General features: G+C 32.4%; 1 protein-coding gene across 3 annotated transcripts; it reads left to right on the top strand.

The window, feature by feature from the left end:
* The first annotated feature begins 1,540 nt into the window (after window positions 1–1,540).
* Window positions 1,541–27,730, top strand: LOC149907796 (long-chain-fatty-acid--CoA ligase ACSBG2-like). Of its 3 annotated transcripts, none has more exons than XM_090102891.1 (16): window positions 1,541–1,588; window positions 5,934–6,027; window positions 6,699–6,900; window positions 7,808–7,942; window positions 9,844–10,045; window positions 12,151–12,252; window positions 13,480–13,629; window positions 17,050–17,159; window positions 17,490–17,630; window positions 20,013–20,078; window positions 20,449–20,667; window positions 20,990–21,224; window positions 21,968–22,108; window positions 23,347–23,472; window positions 27,096–27,216; window positions 27,498–27,730. In XM_090102891.1, the coding sequence occupies exons 1-16, from the start codon at window positions 1,556–1,558 to the stop codon at window positions 27,572–27,574; spliced, it is 2,154 nt and encodes a 717-aa protein (XP_089959017.1). In that variant the 5' UTR covers window positions 1,541–1,555; the 3' UTR covers window positions 27,575–27,730. The 3 variants fall into 3 exon arrangements, with proteins under 3 accessions (XP_089959017.1, XP_089959018.1, XP_089959019.1); XM_090102893.1 differs by lacking the exon at window positions 1,541–1,588 and adding an exon at window positions 1,742–1,973; XM_090102892.1 differs by lacking the exon at window positions 20,013–20,078.
* The last annotated feature ends 213 nt before the right edge of the window (window positions 27,731–27,943 follow it).

Below are 27,943 nucleotides of genomic sequence, written 5' to 3'. Positions count from 1 at the left end.
ATACAAACTTTCGCCTTTATAATAGTAGTAGGATTTACCATGACTACTAAGTACCTTTAGTACCTATATTTTTCTCTGTGCCATAACTAAAATATTGACAGGATAAGTGCACTAAAACACCATGAAAAGAATGTAAATAATTTTATCTTCTTTGTAGTTTTCATAGGTAGATACTTTTGTCACAAATTGAAGGGTTGAGTCATTATTACAAAAAAACTAATTTTAATTTTAATCAAATTCGATTCAAGATGGCGGATCGCGCCTTCTCTCCCCAAGATAACTTGAATTTTTTCTATGCCCCCATACCTAAACATTTTATATTTAAGTATAGTGATTTAACCCAAAAAGTACCAGAGTAACATAAGCAATTTTTATTTTTATTTTAAAGCAGAAGGAGATAATATAATATGTTTAAATCGCTTTTCTTTAATGCCCCTTTTTAAGGCTTTAATGCCCCTACGGACAGGAATTATACCTTAAATATCTCGTATTGTATAACTAAACAGCATCTCGCAGTCAGTCGACATCGAGTTCCTCTCTAAATAACATTAGACGACTAGATGTGTTAAATAAAACGAACAAGCAGCTTTTGATTCATGCCAGCTAAAAGTAACTCGAATAAATTTCATCATGGTAAGAGTTGGTGTTTTAGAATCTGTTTTGCTATTATGTATTTATCAATAACATGAACCTTATATAGAGTTTTCAATTATTTTATTGAAGAATCCTAATCAAGTGTCTTAATATGCCCTAACTGTGACCGAACATAAAAATAAATTAAGAACGTAATGACTAATGAGTATTATGGAGGCTTGAGCCAAGTTAGGTATATATATCTCCCACGAGCCAAAGAAAGAAGTTAACCTACATCTCGAAAGGGCATAGACAAATGATAACAGTAAATTTCAGGATCATTTCATACAACTTTCATTGATAAACCTTGAAAATTACAGAGATGAAAACTCTACAAAATTTGTTTCATGGTATTAACCTTGCTCTGAATGCAGTACACATTACAAAAAATCGTGCATGGTGCATATTTCAAAAGTTATTTAGAGTTACGCCAGTTATAAGTAGTTCTCATTTACAATGTGCGCGCGAATACAATTAATGTATTTGTGTAATATGAGACCAACTCTGTCGTAATCATATTTTATTTATTACTTGTGTCAATAAAATTTATTTTCATACATAGTTACTTGTTAATATTAACAATGTATCGTTACTCGCATAACTATCAAATTAATTTTTATACAACATTTTAATAATAAATGGTGCAAAAAGCGTTATGTTATTCGAATAGGTAACGATTTGGTCACAGAAAGTATTAAACAGTATTAAAATATAATGACGCTCGCAGATTAGATTATTTCTTAACTATATTAAAGGGAATTTTTCATAAATGCCGTAATTATGCAGCATAGATAGGCGAAGTCTCACTTATTTATCAGAAGTCCGTAGTGAAATATCAAGTCAGACGTGCAGACCTCGAACTCTGTCGGTCTTAGCGATCAAAATAAACAATCATCTTATTGCTGCATGCTACCCTTAGGGCATGCTCGAAGATCGTGCCCAGAAAATTGCTAGGGTATGTACAAAATAATAACACATTTTCATGAAACTCGCATGAATGGTAAATGACAATATTATGTTATTTATTATTTAAACAACATTTAAACCAAAGGCTAGAAGTAGGAAAACTGTTAAATTGTAAGTGAACTTTAAACCAGCGTGTGGTGTGATAGGGCAAGCCGCCAGTTGGCTGGCGTACTCGTGCCGTCGCGGTCGTTATACAGTATGCTGTAAAACTCTAGTTTTCAGTTTTCCGCGTTCCGTTTCGCACGTGATTACGTTATCAAAGTACACGTAGAGCAAAAGTAAACAGTTTCAATTAAACTCCAAATGTAAAGTAGATTAACCTATTCATCAGTGATCGTTTATTTATTGAATTCTAGTGATTTTAAATTTTACAGGTGTGTAAACTTTGTTAAAATCTATTGAATAATAACATATATCATATTTTATATAATATTAGGTAATATTAAAGGTAGTAATTCTTAACGTTTATTAGTGTATTGATAATAACCACAAACATTTAAACTAGTAATTTCCTTATACATGAATAAAAGCAGTGTGTAAATATAAATGTACATGGATACAGTGATCTTAATTCTTAAAGTGTCAAAAGGTCCAGCAGATAAGCATCGTGTTAAAGATAAAAGCTTTAAAACGTTAAAAAAACTGTATACTTTCACTTCTATGAGCGTCGTTGTTGTGCATTTTCACCTACTATTTTCGTCCGAGGCATGCACGACACTATACTTGCGTCACAGTCACTGTCGTACGATTTTCGTACCTGTGATAAACCCGTTACGCCCGTTATCTGACCGCTTTGTCAAAATTCGTTTATTATTAACATATAATATTGTGATTACAACTAATTTGCACGCTCAAGCATACTATAGTAGTTTAACAGCACAATTACGTTTATAATTAATTTAGCATAAGGAAACATAACCATATTATTTGAATAAGAGAGCCAATGGAATATTGTGTTATCTTTTATCGGAGATTATTGCAGAAATTTTAATTCCTGGTTACAAATTCGCAGCAAGGTTGCAAAGATAATATGTACTTGCTATTTTGGTAGGAAATTTCAAATTATGTAATTATGATTTTTATCAAAATGTAGTTAAACTTTACATGGTCCTTAAATAAGAATATCATTATTAAATAATTATTGTCAATCAAAACATTAAAAATACATTAAACGCTTGACTCACTATATGAGTTTTTCATCCCTATTAAATATTCATATGCCCACCGGTTGTAGATTTTTCATTATGATTTTTTTCAGAATATTTGTATCATTTGACATACATACACATAATAGGTAAATTCAGCTATGAGCTGTATGTCAATATACCTTCATAGTCGTTAACTCTTTACAGATAACGAGATTATGTGTTTCATAAGTGAATGTGTTTTGTAGGCTAAAGATCTATTAAGGAATACCTATCGATTTTATTAGATATAGAATAGCAGTGAGAATTTAAATTGTAATAAATTAAAATTGTTGGTTAATTTAATATTTTTTTTGATCGCAAAATTTATTGTGCTGTTGCTGAAAGTGGACGAGGTATACTAACACGGCTCTGTTTTATAAATAGGTAAAATAACATAAAATGTTTCGTTAAATTTTTTTTATTCTGAATTAATTAAATGTAGTGCATATAAATAATCTTAAAGCAATTTTAAATGGAGGTAGAGTCAGAGTCAAAAACTCTAACTCTATACCTTGAGCAAATACATACGTTCCTTATCGGCTATATTCTCCTTGTTATCGTCCATTTAAATTTAAAGCTACATTTCATTGTCATCCCATGGCCTATAATAATGAATTAGAAGAAGAAAATTAATATTCATACTAATGCTAAAGTACGATAAGCGAAGCGAGCCGATGCATTTTTGTGGTAGAGTTTACGAAGAAACATATTTTTACGTGTCTACATTTTAAACTAGGTTTAAGATGTAATTTTTACTTATTAGCTAGGTTTTAATTCTATCAATAGACTGTTTTTTTTAACAAAATTTATTTTAAAAGCAGTTCCTTATAGATTTATTTATTAAGTAACTATTTTTTTAAACTATGATTATTCATATTGTTCAAAGATTACAAGGCAAATAAATAAACTACAACTTAGGAAGGACTATCTATAATACCTATAAAATTATTTCTTCCTCTGAAATGCGGTTGCTAAGAACCACAGATAATATAATATATGTATACTTTGAAGTTAGAATAAGAGCTAGCGCGCAAGAGCAACTTTTGTCTCCGCATCTATTTTGTCTCTCCCATCAACTCTATGCGCTAATAAAAAAGTCTCCCGGGAGTTTAAGAAAGTAATTTCACACATTATGAATCAAAAAAGAAAAGGAACCTTACATCATCTTAACCAAATTAGATTAATTAACACTTTTAGTTACATATTAGTATTTGCTAATGAATTCGGAACGGTTTTCAACTCTTTTCTTGTAGGTAGATACACGTTATCACCGTTCAAAGTGGTCAGTTTTTTTTATCAAAATAATTCTACTTGATCCTTCGAGCTTACATTTATATTGCCTTATTAAATGCTTAAGATATGAACTAACATAAACAAATTATGATATCTTTCATGATATAATAGCGATTGTTTCCTGGAATTGTTTTAATTTAAAAAAGTCTTAAAGGGCGTCATTAAGATGTATTATGAACTAGCGGTCCGCCCCGGCTTCGCCCGTGGTACATAATATTTACGTTTTCTCTACATAAGAACCATCCTCGTACTTCAAGGAATATAATAAAAAAGAATTATCTAAATCGGTTCAGCCGTTCTCGAGTTATGCGCTTACCAACACATTTTGCGATTTATTTTTATATTATAGAAGATTAATCATTACCTACTGCAGATGATTAAAAACTTCCGTTTATAGTTACACAAGGCAACAACAGATTGCTGTTCTTTTTATTAATAAATAATATGCCTAAAAATTAACATTCAATCGACCTTTGACTTTCATTGAAAGTAATCTATCTTTCTGCTTCGTCCTGACGTTATCCATTCAAATAAACATAATTGAATAAAAATTTATTATGACTTAATTTTAAAACAATGGTTATTCTCACTAGTTTTTCTCATCGCAGAGTACCTACATATAACTAGATCGAAAGAATAAAATAATCCCACAGATATGCTCACAAAACAAAATTTATGTAATAATAATAATAATTCTTTTAAATCTTCGTAAGATTATTCTGGAACTAGCATTTCATAGATACAGAACATGAATGACAATAACATGCAAATAAATTAATTTTGTGTTTTTCCTTAAAATCCACGAATTTTTTTTAGGTAGAGGTAGGTTATTCGATACGTAAAACTAAAAATAGACTACATTCGTATTCAAATTTACCTACGTAATAAAAAATAATTAAGTATCTATCATAAAACATTAACTACAAATGCTAAGTAATTTTATTATAAATTATAATGAAATCTTCTCACGGCAGGAACGAAGGATCGATTCGAAACAATAGCACTTTAATTAAAAAAGTCACGCCATTCTTACTATGCAAATAGTTCATATGGTGTTTACATACATCTTCTAACAATAAAAACAAAGAACTATCAAAACATCTTTGTTTTACATAATAACAATTATTAGATATTTAAGTTTGATTTTACGCGGATAACGGGTGTATATAAAAAGTAAAGGTAACTAACTGACTGGTTCTATTAACCCACAGCCCTAGCCCCTAAGTACTAAACCGATCGGATTCAAAGGCATGCAGATATCTCAGATCAAGACATCGAATACCTATGGGCTATGATGTAGACATCCGCTAAGAAGGGATTTTAATGAATTCTACCCCCAGAGGATTAAATTGGGGATGAATGTTTGTGCCATGAAAATTTGTTAGTCTGATAAATAATATGCTAAGTACATATCATCAAAATCCGTTCAGTGGTTTTTGTGTAAAGTATTATGAAACACACAACCATAATTTATTAAAAATTTTCGGGTTTACACGTAATATTAGTGAAATTAATATTCAGCAGGATCGTTATAGGTAATGCATAGGTATTATTATGTATTTTAAATCAATGTAAAATTGAGAAATAAGGAAAAAATTATGTTCTTGTCGCATACGATAAAACATAGGTAGGTACATCTACACTCTACATATCTCCGCTGATGATAAGCAGAAGATTAAGAATTAACTGTGTAACTGCAGATAAATAATATGTAATTATTATAAAAGCAGTCGGAATCGCGCTTTGGATCTTCGTTGTCGCTTTGCACCCATTGACGTAACACCATTTTTTTGTAATGTTTTGTCAGAAACTTTTATGAAGAATACACTTGTAATAGTATAATTATATCATCAGGATAAGTCATCAATTAGCGTGGAAAACGGAGTCGAAGAGAAAGTTACCAGTATGCTCGTTGCCAATGGAATTGACAATCAAAAATATTTAAATGGTAAGTTGTTTTTAATTTTTCCACATAAATATACCTACCTACTTGATAGATTACGCAAATAATTCAGAATGTTAAACAACACAACAAAAAAAACTAATCATACCCACTTAACATTAATACTGCCACTTGTTTGTTTGCTTGTTTTTTTTTTCACATTCAATTCAAATTCAATCATTATAAACAACTCTTTGAATAGCTCATTAATGTAAAAAATGAATATTATATTAACACACAGAAACGTGTAATTCACTTCATTTTGATGAACAATAACATAGGTCATAGTTAAGGTAAATATTTCTGAGGAAGTTTATTACATCGTACTTGCTGCTATATCCTGTTTGTTCTAAATTCTAATAGAATTTTGCCATTTGAAATAATATACACGAGTACGAGAGGATTTATACAAAAATGTCTAAAACATTTGAGTTTAATAAAAAATATAATAATGCTTCCCTTTTGTTATTTGTAGTAGCAATTATGCGCCGGATTCTCAGAATAATTTTATTGTTACCTATAACTTACATAAATAATAATGGTTCATTAGTTACACTGTTACACAATATATCTACACATTTAATGCAATAACATATCTCTTTATATGATTTTATCTGTATCTTACCATCACTAATCAATTAAACTTTGATCATCATTATATCATATCCTGTTATCAGGGCCGGATCAAGTGATACCGGCAGATGAATACATATGCTGGACCCCGGGTGGGCACGTCAAGTTACGGATAGCTCCACGGGGAGCGGCTTCAGAACCACCAATTTCAGTTCCTGGTCTACTCAGTAGAACAGTCGCTAGGTACCCCGATGAGAAAGCCTTGTTCACAAAACGTAATGGCAAATGGGAGAGCATTACGTTCAGGTAAGAAAAGATCGAGTGTGTGAAGTCACGTGAAGTGCAATATAATTGAATTAAAAAAATTGTTGACGCATTCAAATATCAAAATATGGAAGAAGTTTCATTCCAACACTACTAATCGCGTTGTAGGACTCAATACATAATTTTGATAAACGGTTTATGAGTCAAACAATCGAACGATATTTTTATGTTTTTCATTCGCACCAATTACCAAGATGTTTAAACGAAAATGATCGGAAATTACAGATTCAAAATCGATACGATATCTGTAATCGGTTTTTCTGTATGCTTCTTGGGAATTTGATTACGGTTATTTTATTCTATTTATAGTATCTACTAATAATAGCTTGTTCATAAACGAGTAGTGATGTAATCAATATTGATTCGCCAATTTTTTCCACGTAACTCTTATGTAAGTACTAAGTATAATTACAAGAAAAAATACGTACATATATACCTACCTGCTTTATCAATGTAATCCAATAACAAACTATTAGGGATTGTGAATTTAAAAATAAATACATATCAATATTTTACTTTTATCTTTTTGTAATGACTCAAAAGATACAGAAGAAAAGTCCCGAAATCCAAGTGCATTCATTTTAAATCAGCATTGCTGCGTTGATTTTTTGAGGGAAAGATAAGAGATATTAATTATTATGTGCCTAATAATATTGGCACAATTTTATTCAATATGTTCAATATTTACTCCCAGAATAAATTCGAATCAATAGAAAATCTGACTCTGAGCAATTTTATCTGACTCTATCTAAGGACTCTATTTCCATTGTATTTACTTACTTAATGACTAATAAAGAGTTTCTGATAAAATATATTATTGATTCTATGACCGTCAGCAACATATACATAAGTAATTGTACCTTTAATAATTTTTTCAAATTTTTTGCAGACAATACCAAGCCAAGGTCAGAACAATCGCAAAGGCTTTCCTAAAACTAGGATTAGAGAGATGTCATTCTGTTTGTATTCTTGGCTTCAATTCTGAAGAATGGTTCATAGCAGATTTGGCCGCTATCCATGCCGGGTAAGAATTTTATTTTAATTTTCAGTGATTGTAAAACGCGTTCTTGTGTTATAAATTATATTTTCTATATTCCTATACCTAATCTATAAAAATATGTTTATCTATAATATATTGGGGCAATAACGTCTTTTCTACTATCTATGACTAGATAACTCTTTTCACCGCCGCGAATGTTTTAAAATTATTATTCAATTATGTGTCATCAAAAACTTGTCTTATCTTTTTAACCATATACAATTTCCTCAATTGCCTACGAACATATCTATTGCGAACTTGTATAAAAATTTTGACCTTTTAACAATTTTTTATTTTCTCGTTAAATTAACTAAGAACATATTTATAGAGTATTGCAAATTTGTTATGGTCTAATTACACAACAAATCGATAATCTACAAATGCAAGCAAAATACATAAATAGACCGATAGCCGTAGAGCGAATTAGGAAAAGATGTCAGATAACCTATAAATCTGCCCACCAGAGACTAAAGAGCAGTAACAGCCCTTTTGTGATTTTTCGTTTTATTAGTGATTCTGAAAGCGGGTTTCTTAAGCTTTCTATTGAATTAACTTACTTATTTCTAAGACTATAAGAATGGTTTTTATTTAACAGTTTTCACTTACTGCAAACGAAAAAAATTAACAATTTGGCGTGATTTCCCAACTAAAATACAGTATAAATTATACTGCAGATTAAATTTTAAGGTTTCATAACTAAAATGCAGTAAGCAATATAATTTTACAGTTCTTTAGATAGTTTTATATTTCTGGAAAAAAATTAAAAAAAAAATTAATTTGCAGTAAAATTTACCGCCATACAAGCTATTTTTACTGCAAATTAAGAAAATACAATTTATTGTCACGAACTCCCAACTAAAATGCAGTAAAATCAAAGCTTGTCGCATTTTAGTTGTGAATACTTAACATTCTTTTATCATTATAAACTGACTAACACGCAGTAAAATACAGCATTACTGCAGATTAGTTTGGATAGCATAATGACACAGATATGATTATTCCTAGCTAAAGTGCAGTTAATGTTTTAAATACTGCAACTGTGAACTAGCTATTTTTCTTACTGCACTAGTAAATTGAACACTTTTTTCTTAAAAAACTAACTAAAATGCAGTATTTTTTTGACCTTACTGCATGTTAGTTGGGTTTTTTGACAAAATAACTGATCCAAACGCAGTAATAGGGCTTTTTGCTGCATTTTACTAAGTTTAAAATGGTATTTTTTACAAAAAAGGCTATGCAGTAATAGGCACCAAAAAGAATAAATGGCCATAATAAATTCAGTTATTAAGATATATTTTTTTTTTATTGCTTTAACGTGTGAACCTATGCCTTTACAACCTTTCTGCATTCAAATTTTTTTGCTTATCATTCTGTTGATTTTTTAAAATCAATTCTTAACTTTAAATGCGTTTTACTCGAAATCGTGATTTTGCTGTTACTGCACTTTAGTGTATGGTGGGCAGAAATGTGCACGTGAATCTAGTCCTTTATCTCATCTTTGTTCTCACTTCAGGGTCCACAAGACCTATAAAAGTCTGACCTAACATTATGAAGTAAAATATAGTTCATCTGTCTTATTCTCGAATATTCCTGAAACCACCATGTGCGAGAATCAATTTCAAAGTCCTTTTCAAATCTGACATCATGATAGTTACAGGAATGTTTTAGGAATAAAACAGAAGAATCTTGAGAACATTTTAAACAATGGAAAATAATCGATCGTGAAGTGGGATTCAAACCCCTCGTCTTTTCGCTCTATGAAAGACGCGGGATGACTCTCTATTCTTTTAAAGCATTTGTATGCTATAAAATTAAATATGTATTTTTTTAAATTAGAAGAATCTTCTTTACCGAAAACAATATTCATAATAATAATAAAATTTCAGTGGATACGCAGCTGGTATATACACGACAAATTCAGCAGAAGCGTGTTTCCACTGCCTCGAGTCGTCTCGAGCGAATATTTGCGCAGTACAGGACAAGAAACAGTTAGAGAAGATATTGTCCATACAGAGCCGGTTGAAGCACTTGAAGGCGATTGTGCAATGGGAGGGGACTGTGGACACTTCGATACCGGGGGTTTACAGCGTAAGTTTTGATAATTTGATTAAAGAAATCCATTCGGAGTAAGCAAAAAGAATCAAATTAGTTAGGAAAATAAAAAGTTTTTCTTTTTCTGAATTGGTAGAATGCTAAGGGAATTTTTCTCTATTTTTTTTAAATAGGAAAGGAAGGATCTCTATTTTTTTTCAAAATGCAATATAGCCTATGTTGCTCAGTGAAGATGCAGCTTTCTAATGGTGAAATAATTTTTGAAATCGGTCCAGTAGTTTATGCGTGAAAACCATACATACATACGTTACGTATACATACATAATTACAAAGTTTTCCTCTATAAAATATTATTATAGAAGTATAGATGTTGGACAATTATAGCAGGCAAAAATTAAGCAATACACCTACCAAAACATTTTTTTTTAATAAAATCACACTTTGTTTTTTTTTTATTTTGATTATCGATTGATTAATGGATAAAATTTTATTTTTAAATTATTCCTTTTCGCTTTGAACCATGTATTAAATTCTGTGATTAAATTCATGACACAGATAGCACAGAACTTTGAAATTAAAAAATAGAATAAACAGTGAATGACGATGGATGATCTTCACTTTGACGATGGTGCCGACCTGCGGGTCTATGGGCGGCGGCGGCGACTCGCTCTGCTCTCTCTGGTCGCGTTCGCGTTCAACCCCGTCTGTTGGCACTTGGCGCGCCAAGCAGCCGCTCCTTCATCTCGTGGATGTAAGGGGCAAGGGCAACGCTGCATCGCGATGTACAACTCGCGGACGCGCACCTGGATATACATTTAAGAACACTTTTATTTAAAGAAAAATTAAAATCATCTCAGAGAAAAATGCTATGTCGAGTACCAAGTAGCTTCGGTCAGTGAAAATAGATGTCGCTACTACACGCTATTGAGAAGAATTGAATCGCGCTAGCAAAGTTTTTTGTTGTTTATTGATATAATTTTCGAATGGCCGGGCACGATGTAGAACACATAAGTATTCACAGTCCATCAATCATAGTACATATTGTACGAAAATTTTGGAAAATCTGACATTTAGTCAGATTTATTTATTTATCTACCTACACGTTTCTATAAGTATTAAGTATTTAGTATATTGTATGTAATATTTACTTAATAATATATGAAGTATATTTATTTGTCTATTTGTATTCGTTTGTAGTTTTCATTTAACTGCATACGATTTTCGCATAATAATTTATTTTCATATTAGCTTTCCGCCCGCGGCTTCGCCCGCGTTTTAAAAGAAAAACCCGTTCCCGTAGGATTTCCGGGATAAAACCTATCCTATGTCCTTTCTCGGGTATCAAAATATCTCTATACCGAATTTCATGCAAATTGGTTCAGTAGTTAAGGCGTGATTGAGTAACAGACAGACAGACAGAGTTACTTTCGCATTTATAATATTATAGTATGGATTCCTATTTCCCTATTCTGGTACTAAGATGTGGGGTTAGAATTAAAAAAATAATTTGGAAAATCCAAAAGTGCACGCCTCATAATTTTTTTTTAATAAATATTTATTAATTATTATTTTTGTTTATTTAATAACAATTAAACCACATCGAATCAGACCCTGAAAAATGAAAGGGTTCTATTCCTGAGCATACTCAAGCGTAAGAGAAAAAAAAAGACTCGATTAGTAAAGTATTTCGGTCGCTATCGTGTTAACAAGAAAAAGGATCCGCACATACAGACACACGGACGTCCAAGACAGAACTTTTTTAAACTGTTTTTAACTAGTTTAAATAACAAAAATGACATCAAAAATATCATGAACGTTAAAAATAGTATTTTTTCTTAATATGTGTGTGTATGTATTATCTTACAAGTGCAATGTATGATACATAAAGACATTTTAAGTTTGAAAAATCAGATGTTTTGCGCGAAGTGACAGTAGTACCCACCTCAACGCTTCGCTTATGAGGCGTGCAATAGAATTTCTGTAATGTAAAGGTCATAGTCATAATTCATGTTGATGATTTTTTGTATGACTACATAAATGTACCTAGGCTTAGGATAATTTTACCCATTAAAATCCCAATAACGCGCAATTACCCAAAAATACAGAACAATACCCTACAAATAAATAAATTTAACCACCAGTGGCAACAACTCTTGGAGATAGGCGCCAAGGAGCCAGACACGCAATTAGACAACGTACTGAAGACTATTTCCGTCAACGAATGCTGCACGTTAGTTTATACCGTAAGTATTCACACGTGTATTGTATTTAAAGATTTTTTGTTTATCCATTACTTTGTATTTGTGACAAATTGACAATAAATAGTGGTTCGATTTTACGTCATTCGTCGTATCTGTATATTGTGGTCATACTGTGTAGGTGTATTGACTTGGCTTATACGGTGGCATTTAAAATAGTTCAGATGGTTAATGAGTCAATAAATATTTATCTGTCCCATTTTTATATAAGAGTTTTAGTTACATTGTGATCTTTTGCAGTATTAAATACACACTTTGCCTTCGCCATTACTTTTACTATTTTGTTTCAAATTTGCTTTTACTATTTTTTTTAAACGGAATTGCTAGCGATCCTGAATATCGAACCAATGGATCAGAGTTCAATTCCCACTACTGGAAAATGTTTGCCATTTTGGACTAAGTAGATAGACGGCAAGGTCGATACCTATAAATTTTTATTTGTATTCGTATATTTTTTTCCGCATCATAAATATTCCTATAAGTACTACGGATATTGACGAAAAAATATTCCAAATGTTTTTTAACTTCCTAAGTATAATACTTGCTACAAAATGTCAAACAGGACAAATTCATACAAAAAATAAAGTACATACTAATAAAAAAATCGTTAAAAAAAATATTTTTATCTATAAATTTTTAAAGAATATAAAAAGATCGATCACGAGGAGGAATTCGAACCCGCGTCGTCCGCCAATCTGGGGCGACACCTTGAGCTACTCGGCCACCCGGTGATCCCACCAGAGCAATATAATTGTTTTTTTTTTTAAGTGAAAACTTCTTTAGCGGCGTTGAGCACTTTTTCTGTAATGGGTATAAAATCTTAAACTCGCGTCAGGACACGTGACCTGATCGAAAAAGCGTAAGACGGATACCATTCCAAAATATCAAACATGCTCAACGTTAATAATCAAGTTTTCACTTCTGCCGGCACTCCCGGAGTGCAACCCGTCTTTTTTATTCTTTCAAGAAATATAATGCACTAGCTGCGCTCCGCGGTTTCACCCGCGTGGCTCCGCTCATGTTGGTCTTAGCGTGATTACCAATATATACCCTTCTTCCTCGATCAATGGGCTATCTAACACCGAAAGAATTATTCAAATCGGAGCAATAGGGAGGAGATATTAGCTCGTTCAAACAAACAAACTCTTCAGCTTTATAATATTTAGTATAGATTTAAATGCCTTGAAACCAAAATATCATATTATTTTCTAGTCCGGAACAGTGGGTCCACCAAAAGCGGTGATGTTATCCCACGACAACCTCACATGGGACGCGCATTCCGCAACACTACGAGTTGACAATATCCAGCCAACTTTGGAACGTGTCATATCCTATCTGCCACTTAGCCATGTTGCTGCACAGGTGAGGAATCTGGATTTTTATGTTAGGTCTATCTTTTATAGTTTCTAGATAGATATTTTATTTTATTTAAATATATATTTTTTGGTATATACACTATTATTCTGTTACGTAGAAAGCACCTTTATAAACCAAAAATATCTGTTTATTTTCCTACTTCAGGTCATGTTACAACTGTATAGAACTCTCTTCTATTATTCTTATTAGATAGGTGCGTACTTTGTGCTATAACAACTGATAAGAAAAGTTACCTTTTCATAATGTAAGTAGGTAGACATTAGCGTCATTTCATCCAATAATTTTATATCCAATGTTTATCTTTTAGTAATTTAATTCATATCAATGCATAATTTTCAAACTAGAAATAAAAGGGACTATGAAGTATGGTGATATTAAACGCAACTGTCACACAACGACCTATCACAATTAGTCACGATGACAATTTATAAGTAAAAGTTTTTGCACATGTGCACATAGTCTATGGATTATAGAACTTCGTAAAATTACAGCAGTAGTTTGAATGAACATTGTACATCGTTAAAATGTTAAATCAGAAATAAAAAATGTGAGTGATGACGTAAGATTCTTAAAACCATTTCATTATAATCTACCACACGAGATTGCAAATTGTCGGCGAATTTCACAATTCAACGGTCATCGATAAATTATAATGTTCAAAAAATAATTCGTGGAATTTGTAAGAAAACTTTCTTTGCATATTATAAGCTAGCGGGATATATTCCTGTTAGATTGTAATCTTACGGTGTTTACAATTTTACGGTGACATAATATATAGTGAACTATAGTCCTTTTCACCTAGGATGATTCCTGTGACACTTCATCGTGTTCCGAATTACGTATTTTATGTTTAAAAAGTCAAAATTATTTTAGTGCATAATATTTTTATTTTATGGCGGCATTATTACCAAAAATATAAAAATGAAACATCGTAAGCTTATAAATAAAAAACAGTATTGTTTAGTTTAATATAATGAAAAATAAAATAAAATAACACAAAAATATAATACCTACGCAATTCGTGTACATGAAATGGATCGTTGAAAAATCATATAATCGGCGCCCATCTTGTGATCGTTTGTCAATCGAGTCAATCGTCTGTACGAGTGCGTCAGCCTTGTATACAAGTTGCATTTTTATATTGATACTTTACGTGGTATTCTGTTATTGTTACTAATTGTTATTGTTGACTTTTTGTTGCTGTTGTTTGCTAAGTTTCCTTAGTTAATTGTTGGCGAAATGCCGAAAAAACTAATTTTGGTACTTTATTCAAATCGATTTCATTTCCATATAGGATATTATCGATTATCGGAAACAATTGATACGATTTCAGTAACCGACATCTCTATACGTGTCAAAAATCGATGTGTCACAGAAATCATCTTAGGTGGAAAGGACTATAAATCCTATCGACCTTTGGTTCCATTGCAATCTGTGATTGCAATCGATGATACTCACATGTTTATTCCCACTGATAAACATAGATACTAATACCTAATAAAAAATGCAACTTCCCTATCTTTTGAGCCATTTATCAGTTGCATGTAAATCGTGGAATTATTAGTGAAGTGCTTGTAAAAAAATTCCGCGAACAACAATTATCTTGGCTTATTAAATAACAATATTAATAAATTACCTTAAGTTGTAGGTACATTGAGATTAAAGTTACAAGGACGCCCGGTATATTTGAATATACATAATATGAGATAGATACTGCATTTTATACACCGATGCCTTTTCGCTGTTGATAATTGTTGTTATCGTTATACTATAATCATAGGGGGTAAATATCGTTGACTGATTAAAATTAAATGTTATATTAATCGGCAGCGCCAGTTCACCTTAATTTGTCAAAAATTAAGAATTAAGATAAGACAAGGAAGCATAATCATTTTAACATTAACCTTACTCACCAAAATACCGGCAGGTCAATGTACATAGTACATAATCCAAATGACTTATAAATTATACATAATATTATAGATGGCATAATACATTTAAAAGGCATACTAAATATAGTTATAGTTATAGTTATAGTTATATATTCTTTATTGCACACAAATTTTTAATTTTACAATACAAGGATATCAGAAGCAATTGGCGGCTTTATTGCTAAACAGCAATTTCTTCCAAGCAACCAGTACCGAGCATGAAATATACAGTTGTAAAAATGGGAAGATAGTGTACACATAAAAAGCAAATAAATTAATATAAAAAAAACATACAAATCAAAATAAACGAAAGGAAAAAAAAACAACCAATATCAAAACATTAAAAATAAAACACAAAAATAAAAACAGCACAGAAAATTAGCAGGTTTGCAAATAATGATTCTTTACCATATTTTTAAAAGACTCAAGCGATTGAGCTTTCCTAATGCTGGTGGGTAGATCATTCCAAAGTTGCACAGCTTTAACAGTAAAAGAAGCGTTATAAAATTTAGTTGAGTGAACAGGAACACTTAGCATTAGGTTATCATTAGATCGTAGGTTCAAACTCCTGGCAGATAAAATATACAACAAAATAAACGGTTGAATTCTGATGTTTTGACCCAATTTAATGTATACCGAGATTAGCTCTACCTAATGCTCTAGGTTGAAAATAATATACTTTTTTAATATCAATGGAATATTTATTAGCTATTAATGTTCTCTTTCGATATTTAAGTGGTATCACTTTTAGACATTCGAATATTCGTATGTAATTGCTAATTAGCAATTAACAGGAAATGAAGTCTTTTCTTACCTACTACCTTAGCTTTGTCTTATCTCTTGTTTCTGTAACACCGGATTATTTTAACTGACCTTCTTTTAAACGAAACTTATTTTGTTTTCTTATATTATTTGGTAGTAGCCAGTAGAATTTACATTAGAAATTATAGACTCACGGATATAAAAGGCGAATTTACTCACATCTACTCATTTAAATATTATGTAGATATAATATGTATTTTGACGTTTCAAAAAATTTCCGAGACCACGTTCTAAATCCGTTATGAAGCCTTTAATTTATTATAATTTGAATTTAGTATATTTCACAATAATATTTCACCGCCTCGTTGGTACTATGGTTTATGCGTGAGCGTAGAGCTAGCGCGTCCCGGGTTCGATTCCCGTTGGAGACGAGAGAAAAAAATGTACATGCATAATGCATCTGCCCCATACTTCATTAGGGCCACACAAGACTTAACTTTACATTTAAGGATATTTCAGGACATTTTTCACACACGGGTCGATCTGATCCTATAGGTACTAAGATTTCGCTTGTGTTATGGAAACCAAATGGCTGATAAACACACATATTATAAAAGCTTAAATAAATACTTATATAGATAATTAATACACAGACACAGAGCAATATGGCACTATATACATAATAATATAATGAATATAACAATTTGTATAGGTAATGGACATCTATATTACAATGGGCAGCGCAGTGCCTATTTTCTTCGCACAACCTGACGCGCTGAAGGGAAGTTTAGTTCAAACGTTGAAAGAAGTCCGACCTACTAGGTAAATTTTAGATATAAATTGAATATAATTACTGTTTTTGCTCACGAGATAAGAAGTATTTAAAAAAAATTAAAATGATTGAATTAATTTTCGCAAGGATATTAGGTACCTAAGTTTCTCTAGACATAACAATTACATATTTAAAACTACAAGTCAATACCAAAATTTGCCTCCTAAAGTCATGTGAATAATAATTGAAAGTGCAAAAAATAATTAGATTTTTAAAGAAAAGCTGCTTATAACTACTAGACACCATATAACCCATTTAAAATAATAATATTGATAGATCAATTTTTTTTTGCATATTTTACTAAAATAATATTTTTTTAGATTCATGGGAGTACCACGAGTATGGGAAAAGATGTATGAAAGTATAATGGCGGTGGGGGCCTCCAGTGGGGCCGTGAGGAAATATATCGCCACTTGGGCCAAGGATAAGGGCACCAAACATCACATGGCTAGGATTAACGGGTAAGTTATTATACCGACCAATACAGAAACACATCCACTAAACACTTAATTCGGTAGTTATTTTGCGTAGTATGTAGGTGTAAATAGAAAGGAAATAAAAACGAACATTCTAAAAATACCGGATAAGTTATGGCCACGTGTCGTACTGGCCTATCATAACAAGATAAACCTATATGTTATTGTACACATAAATAATCTTGTATGCAATAAATTCTTTAGATATGGATATTTGAAGACTCCATTTTGGTGGACATAGTTAACAATGTTAGACTTTAAATTAGATTTAAAATAAAATTGAAATTTAAATTGCGGTTTATTTGAGCCATTGTAAAGTATGTGATATTATATTTGATATTTTAACGGATTTTTTTACATAAAACAATAATTTCAAAGACCAATTTATTTGAGGATAGTTTTTTAAATATTGACATGAAGAAAAAAAAGTAATTTATTTCTTATCGGCATTAAATGTGTTGAAGGTTAGGAATATAGGTACGTCGATACGTCATACGATTATCTGCTGAATAAATATATCTTCTTTCTTATATATAAAAATGAATCGCAAAATGTGTTGGTAAGCGCATAACTCGAGAACGGCTGAACCGATTTCGATACTTCTTTTTTTAATATATTCCTTGAAGTACGAGGATGGTTTTTATGTAGAGAAAACGTAAATATGTACCACGGGCGAAGCCGGGGCGGACCGCTAGTGTATTATATAAAAAAATCTCTTAAATTTTTATTCTAAGCCCACAAAAAATGAAATTGAATATTTTTTCTCCAAATTATAAACCTTTAATATTCCACACGCTAATTACCACCACATAACTACGATATGTCCGATTGTGCTTCTTTGTCGCTCGTTCCGCGCTCTCGCTTGCACTTCAAGCCTTACATGGAACGCCTCAGAGCGAGGTAACGCCGCATGAGTCATGTTTTTTCGTGCGTGCAGCCGGCTATATCGAATTATAAGACGTTGTCACGTCAAAAATATTAGCTAACCACGCGACGCGACGTAGGTATCATCGAAGCTTTTAAAAGGAATGAAATGAAATTTGACATGTTACTTTCTTCTTCATCTGCAAGAGTTCATACTTCAAAATAGCGTAGATATAGGAAATTGATTTCGTCGAAAATATGATATTATCACAGTATTACAATATTATTTCCAATATGGTAATACTGTGATATTATGTAGGGTAGAGCCACGACAAAACCTGATAATTATTTCTGTAAACTTTTAGATTATTTACAACATATGGAAAGATGTTCAAACATATTATGGAAAAATGTTCAAACAATTTTTTTATAAATCTTATAATATATGGCCATAAATTAATTCGTTAATCATTCCTTCGTTACAAAATGAATCACTTGTAATTATTATTCCAAATTGAAATTAATAAATGAAAGCTTATCGATTTGCAAGTGCTCATGGTGCGGCTTATAAATTAAATGATGATACTGTCAATAAATTAAATTATCTATTTTAGATATATATACACTCATAAACAGTCATAATCTAGGGCTTAGAATTTAAAGCATTAAAACCATGTTAATGCTCTAAGATCTAGGGTTGTCGAAATGTACTGATAGATACGAAGAAATGAATTAAAAGTGATTAATAAAAAAACAAAAAAAGATTAAGTATTGTTTTCTTAGATTTTTAGATATTGGATTAAATATAAAATATCTCTAGATTATCTTGAAATTTTCCTATCGTATCTGTATAAATTGGCCCTATATAAATGATATCTATATAAATATTATATAAATTGGCGTTAAATGGGGTGCGATTAGATGTACTAAATTAAAAACATAATTTATGATTGCTAGTATTTTATTTAAATAACTGTTAGCACTTGGTATGAGCTCTCGCAATTGATAAAGGTCGATATACATACGAATACATATTATCTAAGTACTAAATCACATTCCTATCAAAATAGGTATACCCTCTTTGACATAATATCCAATAATAAAACACTATTGACGTCATTGAAAACTGATAATCAATATCTTAAGATTGGAACCCTATTTCAATGTTAATGACTAAATTACAACGAGTATGATGAACTAATTAGACGTTTATTGCATCACAATAAAATCGAAGATAATAATATATACATGGTGTACAGTTTTTCTTGACACTAAATAGTTAAATACGAAGACATAGATCCTAGGTACAAATCTTCGTAGGTTTTATATTGTTTTTCCCATACTGACCAATATAAATGTTACACCCTGCATAATATATTTTTAATCTATAGTAATTACCAACAAATCAACGTCCAGCATCCATACGCTCACATTACAAAACCTGTAACTCTATCTAAGAATGATACTAAGAAAAGCATACTTTAATAGATATTTCTTAATTAGTGCCTTCTCAGCCGGTATGGTCGGCCTCCCAGTTGACTTTACAATAATGGAAATGATACGGTTTTGGTACGTAGTGGTTACCCTGCAATTGCATGATACCTATGCATTTATGCACTTTGAATGAAATAGGCAGATCTGGTAATGTTTTTTATTTGAAACATACCTCAATATAATTAAGTATAATTTAGGTCTGTATGAAATGTAATTCCTTTTAATGTATTGCTCATATCTTAAAATATAGAAAATATACAAGGTAATGCATGTAGGCTGTAGCATGTAGGAATAAGCTGGACTGCTGCACTTAGTATACTGTATACCTACATATGTTTTATAGTACCTATGCAGTTTGATATGACGCATGACTGCATGTCGCCCTGAAAGTGTATGAAGGCCTCAAAATATAATCTATCAAGTATTAAAAACGATAATTTTTTAGGGTTGAGGGCACAACATGTGGGTACAAGATGGCAAAGTCGCTAGTGTTTAATAAAGTGCGCGATACACTGGGCTTCGACCAATGTGCGCTGTTTGTTACTGCAGCGGCGCCACTCTCACCAGATATAAAGAAGTTCTTCTTGTCTTTGGACATTCCCATCATGGACGCGTTCGGTATGAGTGAAGCGTCTGGTGCGCATACACTTGGATGCTATCCGAAGTAAGTATAAAAATTCAAATATTACCTCCTAATATTATAATTTTCCTATTCATTCAAGTTTGCCAAAACACTACATTCAATAAAGTTTAAAAAAAATAAGTCTAACGATTAAGAACCACAAAAATTTCAAGGAAAAAATTAAAAACTTGTACGTACACGTACATCGTAAAAAAACTTTGGTAAACAACATTCATTTAAAACACTAGTAGGTAATTAAATGCCTAAATACATTTTTTTAAAGTCATCTGGTACTCTTATTACTCCCTAGTCCCTACAATTTAGCAAGCATTCAACTGAACTAATTGCACCTATTTTCTCTTAGATTCAAACTAGATTCAGCAGGAGAGCTCATGGAAGGTACTGAGACCAGTTTCGGTGGTTCACAAAGCGTGAATGGCCCCGGTGAAATCTTGATCAGAGGCCGCCACGTGTTCATGGGATATCTCAATGATGAGGAAAAAACTAGAGCCACCTTCAATTCCGAAGGCTGGCTGATGACAGGCGATGTTGGACGACTGGACAGTCAAAACTTGCTGTATATTACTGGAAGAATTAAGGTTAGACTTTTGTAGTTATAGATATTCTTCAACGTACAAAGACAAAATCAAAAGGATTACATTGTTGAAGTTATTTCTCACTACAGTTTATATAAGAACGTGTGCCGAAATGGTCACGGGTCATATAATGCTGGTTTTAGTGTCACGCTGACTGCAAGTTGATCGTCAGAGCTGACAGCAGAAATGTATGAATCTGTATGAAGCGTTTTAGAATAACGCATAGGTATCAACGCTTGTTGTGGTGTTCTGATAGATGCACGTGTGCTGTCTTTACTGAAAGTAAAGTAAGTAGTGTTGAGCCAAGCATAGATGCACCGACGCAGCTATTAAAATTGCCATAATTTTGTACTCTTATTTTTATTAAATTTTCGAAAGTCTTTGAATATAGTTCTATTTCTTTTTAAAAATAAAGGAATGTTTCCTTTCAGCAAAATTTGCTATCTCTAGTATTTCATGTACTTTTCCTCCAGGGCCCAAAATTTCCACACTGTATACATAAAAAAAAATGTATGCGTGTACTAGAGTACACACGTAAGAAGTGAAACTTCTTTATGACCTTAAAAATGTCACGAGTATGGCGTAACGCAAAAATGTCACGCGTACGGCGTAACGCAAAAATGTCACGCGTACGGCGTAACGCAAAAATGTCACGCGTACGGCGTAACGCATAAATGTTACACTAAATTTTTGTCCAACCCCGATAAAGAAGTTTTACTTCAATAAAATAAAATGTGTGTATCCAGGAGCTGCTAATCACAGCGGGTGGTGAGAACATAGCGCCTGTGCTGATCGAGCAGGTGGTACACGGGGAATTACCTCACATCGGGTACGCGGTGCTCATCGGGGACAAGCGCAAGTTCCTGGCTTTGCTTGTTACGCTTAAGGTGACTATATTTTGTTGTAAAAAAGAGTTAGTGCAGACCTATGGTGCAGACTAACGTGCTGGCCACGGACAATTCGCTATAGCGAAAATTCGCGCGGCGCGACTGGCGGCGCGTCTTGCGAATGAATCAAATGTATGGAAATGTACTGGGCATGCCACGCGCAGCGGCGACCAGCGAGACGACCGGCGAATTTCCCCGAGCGAATCGCGCGGCACGACTAGCGATCGAAACAAATGTATGAGTTATTACGGCGCAGGCCACGGAGTCGAGCGGCAGACGCGGCGACTACTCCCGGAGCGAACTTAATTTAAAATAGTTTGTTTTTTTTTCGCGAAAATGGAGACGGAAGCTTTTATTGTAGAAATTCTAGCTAGACCAGCTATTTGGAAGTCTAGCCACCCGCAACATAATTTTTCATCATGCCTATATTTTTCATATTTTTGGTGGAATTCTCCGTCTGTAACACGATTTCTATTTAATTCGTGTACTCCACTATATCTTCCAAACATTAAATCTTGAGCAAAAAAGCTGCTACTCTCCAAACAACGTCGAGCTAACTTTGATAAAGCTATCTCGTCTCCTCGTCTACACTGGTCGCGGCGGCGAACGCAACTGCCCGTGGCATGCTTACCGCGCCGCGCGACTTGCCGCGCCGCCCGTCGCGCCGTCGGTCGCGCCGCCGGTGTCCGTGGCCAGCCCGTAAGTTTTAGACCTAATTTTTGGCGTTACTTGTCACGCTTAAAGTCAGAATATTATGCCATAAAGTGGGTGTAGAGTAAGGCTAAAAAGTCATGGAAGGATTTTGTACCACACCAGTAGCTGTGGTGGTTTTATTCCTAAGCTCATGAGATCGGTTAAGATTTTGCCCTGTACCTGACGCTCAGGTGTAACTACGGTTTTATTTATTTCTTCGGTGTTATTAGAATGGTTGCGACCGTCGATACCTACGCATATGCAGACAATGATCGCAAGACGGCCGGTTGCATGACCAAGAATCATTGGCGCAAAGGTGTTTCAATCAATGGATCAAAAAGGCCGTAGCCGCTGTCTGAACGCCGGATTAGGTTCCTAAAATTTCAATAATCATCGCATAAAATAAATTCATTACTACTACCATGGACCAATATACTCATTAGGTACTCAAGATATTGGTCCATGCTACTACTACACAAATTAATTCAAATTACGACCCAATGTTTATATTTAAGTCACAATTTATAAAATACAACAAAATGCAGGCGAAAGTGGATCCACAAAGCGGTGATCCATTGGACCAGCTTGAAGTCGGCACCCAGAAGTGGGTGAACGGCCTCGGCAGCAAGGCCACTACTGTCAGCGAAATTGTTAAAACCAAAGATCCCCTTGTAAGTATACCCTAGGTTTATATTATACTAGCTTTCCGCCCACGGCTTCACCCGCATTGTTCCCGTTCCCGTGGGATTTCCGGGATAAAACCTAAACGATATACGGGACATAGCCCCGGGGTAAAAAGTAGCCTATGTCCTTTCTCGGGTATCAAAATAACTCTATACCAAATTTCATGCAAATTGGTTCAGTAGTTAAGGTATGTAACTTTTTTGGATATTTCCCGTTTTATTAGTTACACGCTTTTTATTACACGCTTTATAATAGCTTCACCTGTATGTTTGTATGTTTGTAACCGACTTCTTTGGGCGCGATTTTGACCCACTTTAAACGGCCAGATTTCGTTCAAACTTTGTAGATTTATTGAGGACCGATGCACATAGGTAGATTTCAACTAATTAGGCGGCCAAAACTCGCCACCTCAAAAAAATACTAAAGATAAGATAACCATTTACTCAGGTAGTAAACAGTTCCGGGAATACCATAGGCACCCCTTACCCACCCTTCGTAGACGCACAATTGTTTCCCTAGGGTAGTAGGGTAGTCGATAGTCGCTTAAGGTGTACGTGTCTGTTCTCGGCACTCCTAAACTTACAACTTTTGTAAAATTCATATTTGTTTTCTAACTACTTCTTTTCGAGTGACAGTGGTGGATTGCAGTAATTCAGGTAAGAACCTATGTTTTTCAACAGTAACATTAATAGTTTCTACTTCCCCTGATAAACTTTTTATTTTTTAAAGATAGCTCTATCAAAAAATCCGTTTTTTTTGTGTTTCTCACAGTTAAATATGTCTTTTGACGAACTTAAGGGTCCGTCCGAGCAATGTTTTCTTTATTTTACAATACTTTACTTATTTTTCTATTATACCAGTAAAAAATTGGCCGCGGAAACCCGCGCGTTTTGAAAATAAGAGCATTTGAATCTAAGGGGTCGAAATTGAGAAAAATACCAAGTTAGTGCTAAATTGTATTAAATCGAATTATTTTTTATTTTAGGTCCGTCTGGTGCCTCGGGTACCAAAATAGTGACTCGGAAGTACCTGTTTGAACAGGTAAAAAGACAAAATTTACCAAGTTTAAGGGAAAAACTCGATTCGTATGAAAATTTTCTTTTGATACCTTATGGACACACTGAAAATGCTAAAAAGCATTTGAAGCATAGATATTCTTCTATCAAAACCTAATTCATGAAAAGATGGATGAAAGCCAGTAAATACGAAGAAGTTTTCCTAGTAAACAACCGAGATTGGTTAGAAGGAACTTTCGAGATTCCGATACAATCGGCTTCTCCTCAAGCCTACTGGCCTACAGCAAAATCTTTCGAAGATTTAAGTGTGCGAAGCAAAAGAAGAAAAACTGAAAAATTTGCGCGAATTTGGAGCATGACGTCATCATCCATGCCGCACAATCCGTTTTACAAAACACTGGGCAAAGGAATGCTTCAAAATTCTCAAAGAAATTACTAATTCTCCGACACAAGCTCGCAAATATAGATCTATAAGATCTATAAGAATATTTAAGATGTAGTTAAATGATATTTAAACATGTTTTGGCTTATAACTAATAATTCATAAGACGTTTTTTTTTTATTTCTTTGGTAATTTTTAAATAATATTTATTTTTGGTATTTTATTGATGTAAGTATAGGGGAGACCGAGGGGAGTTGAAACAATTTTCACGTTTTGTTTGATTAAACTCATGCTATTATCAGAAATCTTATGGTACTGGTATCAATCGATAGGGTATTCTATACACTTGCGAAGGGTTAGCATAAATAAACGGTTAGCTTTATAAATGGTGGTGAAAAATTGACTTAATCGTAACAAGTCACCATGTTTCAATTCCCCTCATACCGAGGTAAGATGAAACAGAGGTCGAGGAGAGTTGAAACATTATGATTCTGGGGAGTAATAGGAGCTGCAAAATAAAAATGATGATTTAATTCATAGGTTTTAATTAAAACTTATATTTTCAAGTAATCAACGACCTTTATAAGTAATATTTTAATGACATATCAGTCAAGTAGGTCTAATACAAATAATAAACACCTAAATAAAAAAAAAATAACATGCGTAACATCAATTATAATCAGTCAAATCAACAAAATGTTTTACATTTTTATAAAACTAAATCTTTGACATAAAATAGTTAATAATCAGTCGTTTTTAAAGTATTACAATCAGTACCTACTATAAACTATTAAAGGAACAATAATCTAAAAAATGTCAAAGACAAAGTTCTCCACCAGCACAAGCTTTATGAACCCACAATTGGCATTTCAGACATTGAGCCCACTTTTATTTTGATCTATTATTTGAATATGATTCCATACAGCAAATGCAGCAGGGTTCCTCTTCTTCTTCATCACTATCTTCGTTTCTTGACAACTTTAACCTTTTTAGTTTTACAGCCTGGTTTTGATCTTTTTTTTTGATTTATTTCCTCCAGTAGGCATGCTTAAACAAATAAAAACATTAAATCAACAATAAAATCCTATAATCTTCGTACTTTTTTGTTATAATCAGATATTAAATTGAAAACAAGGAGAGTTGAAACAGTCTGTTTCAAATCACCTCGGTGAGAAAAAACCTCCCAATTTTTATTCAAATCACGATCAAGCAGTAAATACACAGAAATCAAATTTACCAAGTATATTTCAAGAATCTATAGATAATAAGTTTTTAAAACATATATAACTCAACCCAAAAAACAAAACCAATATTAAAGTACGAGCATCGTAAAAAATCATGAAATACTTACTTTTTGCGATTTTCGGCACATGTCATTCAGAACTAAACAACTGCACAAATGACGCCACCGACGTGAACTGACGCGATAGCTGGTGGAGGGAGTTGGTTAAAAAAGACGTTGCCAGATAGCTAACAGTTTTAGGTTCCGAGAAATCGGGACTGTTTCAACTCACCTTTGTTTCAAAACCCCTCGGTCTCCCCTATTGTATAATCAATAAATATATTTTTTCGGATCAAAAACGGTTTATTTTAATTTCCTATTGTACATATAGATATTTTCCAGAAAAAAATATTTTTGGCCGCCTAAATAATTGAAATCTACGTATGTGCGATGACAATACACTAATTTGATAAAAATTTTCTATTTTTTAGTTCGGTTTTCTATAAAAAGCGTGTTTTTTAGTTTTTTTTTAACTATTATTATTTAAATGTTATTATTGTCATTTTATTCATTAGGTAAAGGGCTTTCAATATCAGTTTAAAGTTTTTTGATATCTGCAATAGTTACGGAATAATCGCCTGTGCACACTTAACGATTACACCCTGTATATGTTAGTGTTTTGAATTTTGATTTTAACATAAATACACTGATACGTAGGTACACATACTGCGTAGAAACAAAGTGTAATGTTATGAAAGTTCTATATCAAAGTTCCAATTGATATATTTTATCACTATTACTCAATACACACAATTTACACATTGATAATATCTACACCGTTAGTTTAAAGTGTTAACATTTCTTCAATAGATTGCCCAACCTACTAACCTTTTTAAAATTATTAAAATAATATACCTAAGTAAATTTTTATATTTATTATATTAAAAATCATTTTTTTTCTTCTTTTAATTATATTTATATTATCCTTAGGTTCACAAAGCTATCGAAGAAGGTATAGCGCGCGCAAACAAGAAGGCCATATCAAACGCGCAAAAAATACAGAAATTCACCATCTTGCCAGCTGACTTCTCAGTCAACACTGGTGAATTGGGTAAGAAATATTTTTTTCTTATAAGTATCACATTTATTTATTATTTAGTCAGAAAATTATAGTAACTTGTGCAATATTATGAAGGAATCTTCATGATAAAAATGTCAATTATTATCTTTGTAGAATTTAAATTACACTGTATCTGCAATATACTAATACCTAATCGCTGACTCATATTTCCCAATGATAAAAATAGATAACGAACTATTGTTTAAAACTTTAAACTAAGTTAATTAGCCACACATATGTGTGTATAATATTTATTTATTTATTTATTCCAGGACCAACATTGAAAATCAAGAGAAACGTAGTGTACGAGAAATACAAAGACCTCATAGAAGACTTTTACAAAGAATAATTGTTAGGTTAGCTTTAAGTATAAATGGGCTGATATATTGAATTGTTACCGTTGTTGCTCAAATAGGGAATAATAATGTGCTAAATTGTGATCGGTTTATTGTTATATAGAGGTGTACATAATATTTTTGTTACTTAAATATATTAAGTTTTAAAATACACGTGTTTTATTGATGTTACTCCAAATTTTTCCAAAGTAATAGACAAAAGCACTACTCATAAAGTAGGTACGTGCCCATTTTTTTAATATTTTCTTAGTTCTATATAAAATAACAATAATTCTATACTTATTATACAATAAAATACTCGACTGTGCAAATTATACGTAGATACTCATTAATTTGATTGGTCTTTGTGACTAACATTTTCT

This window comes from Colias eurytheme, chromosome 6, assembly GCF_061535395.1.
Source record: "Colias eurytheme isolate Ceu_HAF_F1 chromosome 6, ilColEury1 Martin Lab GWU primary, whole genome shotgun sequence".
In the NCBI taxonomy this organism is placed as follows: domain Eukaryota; kingdom Metazoa; phylum Arthropoda; class Insecta; order Lepidoptera; family Pieridae; genus Colias; species Colias eurytheme.
This window is presented reverse-complemented; position numbering and strand designations above follow the sequence as displayed.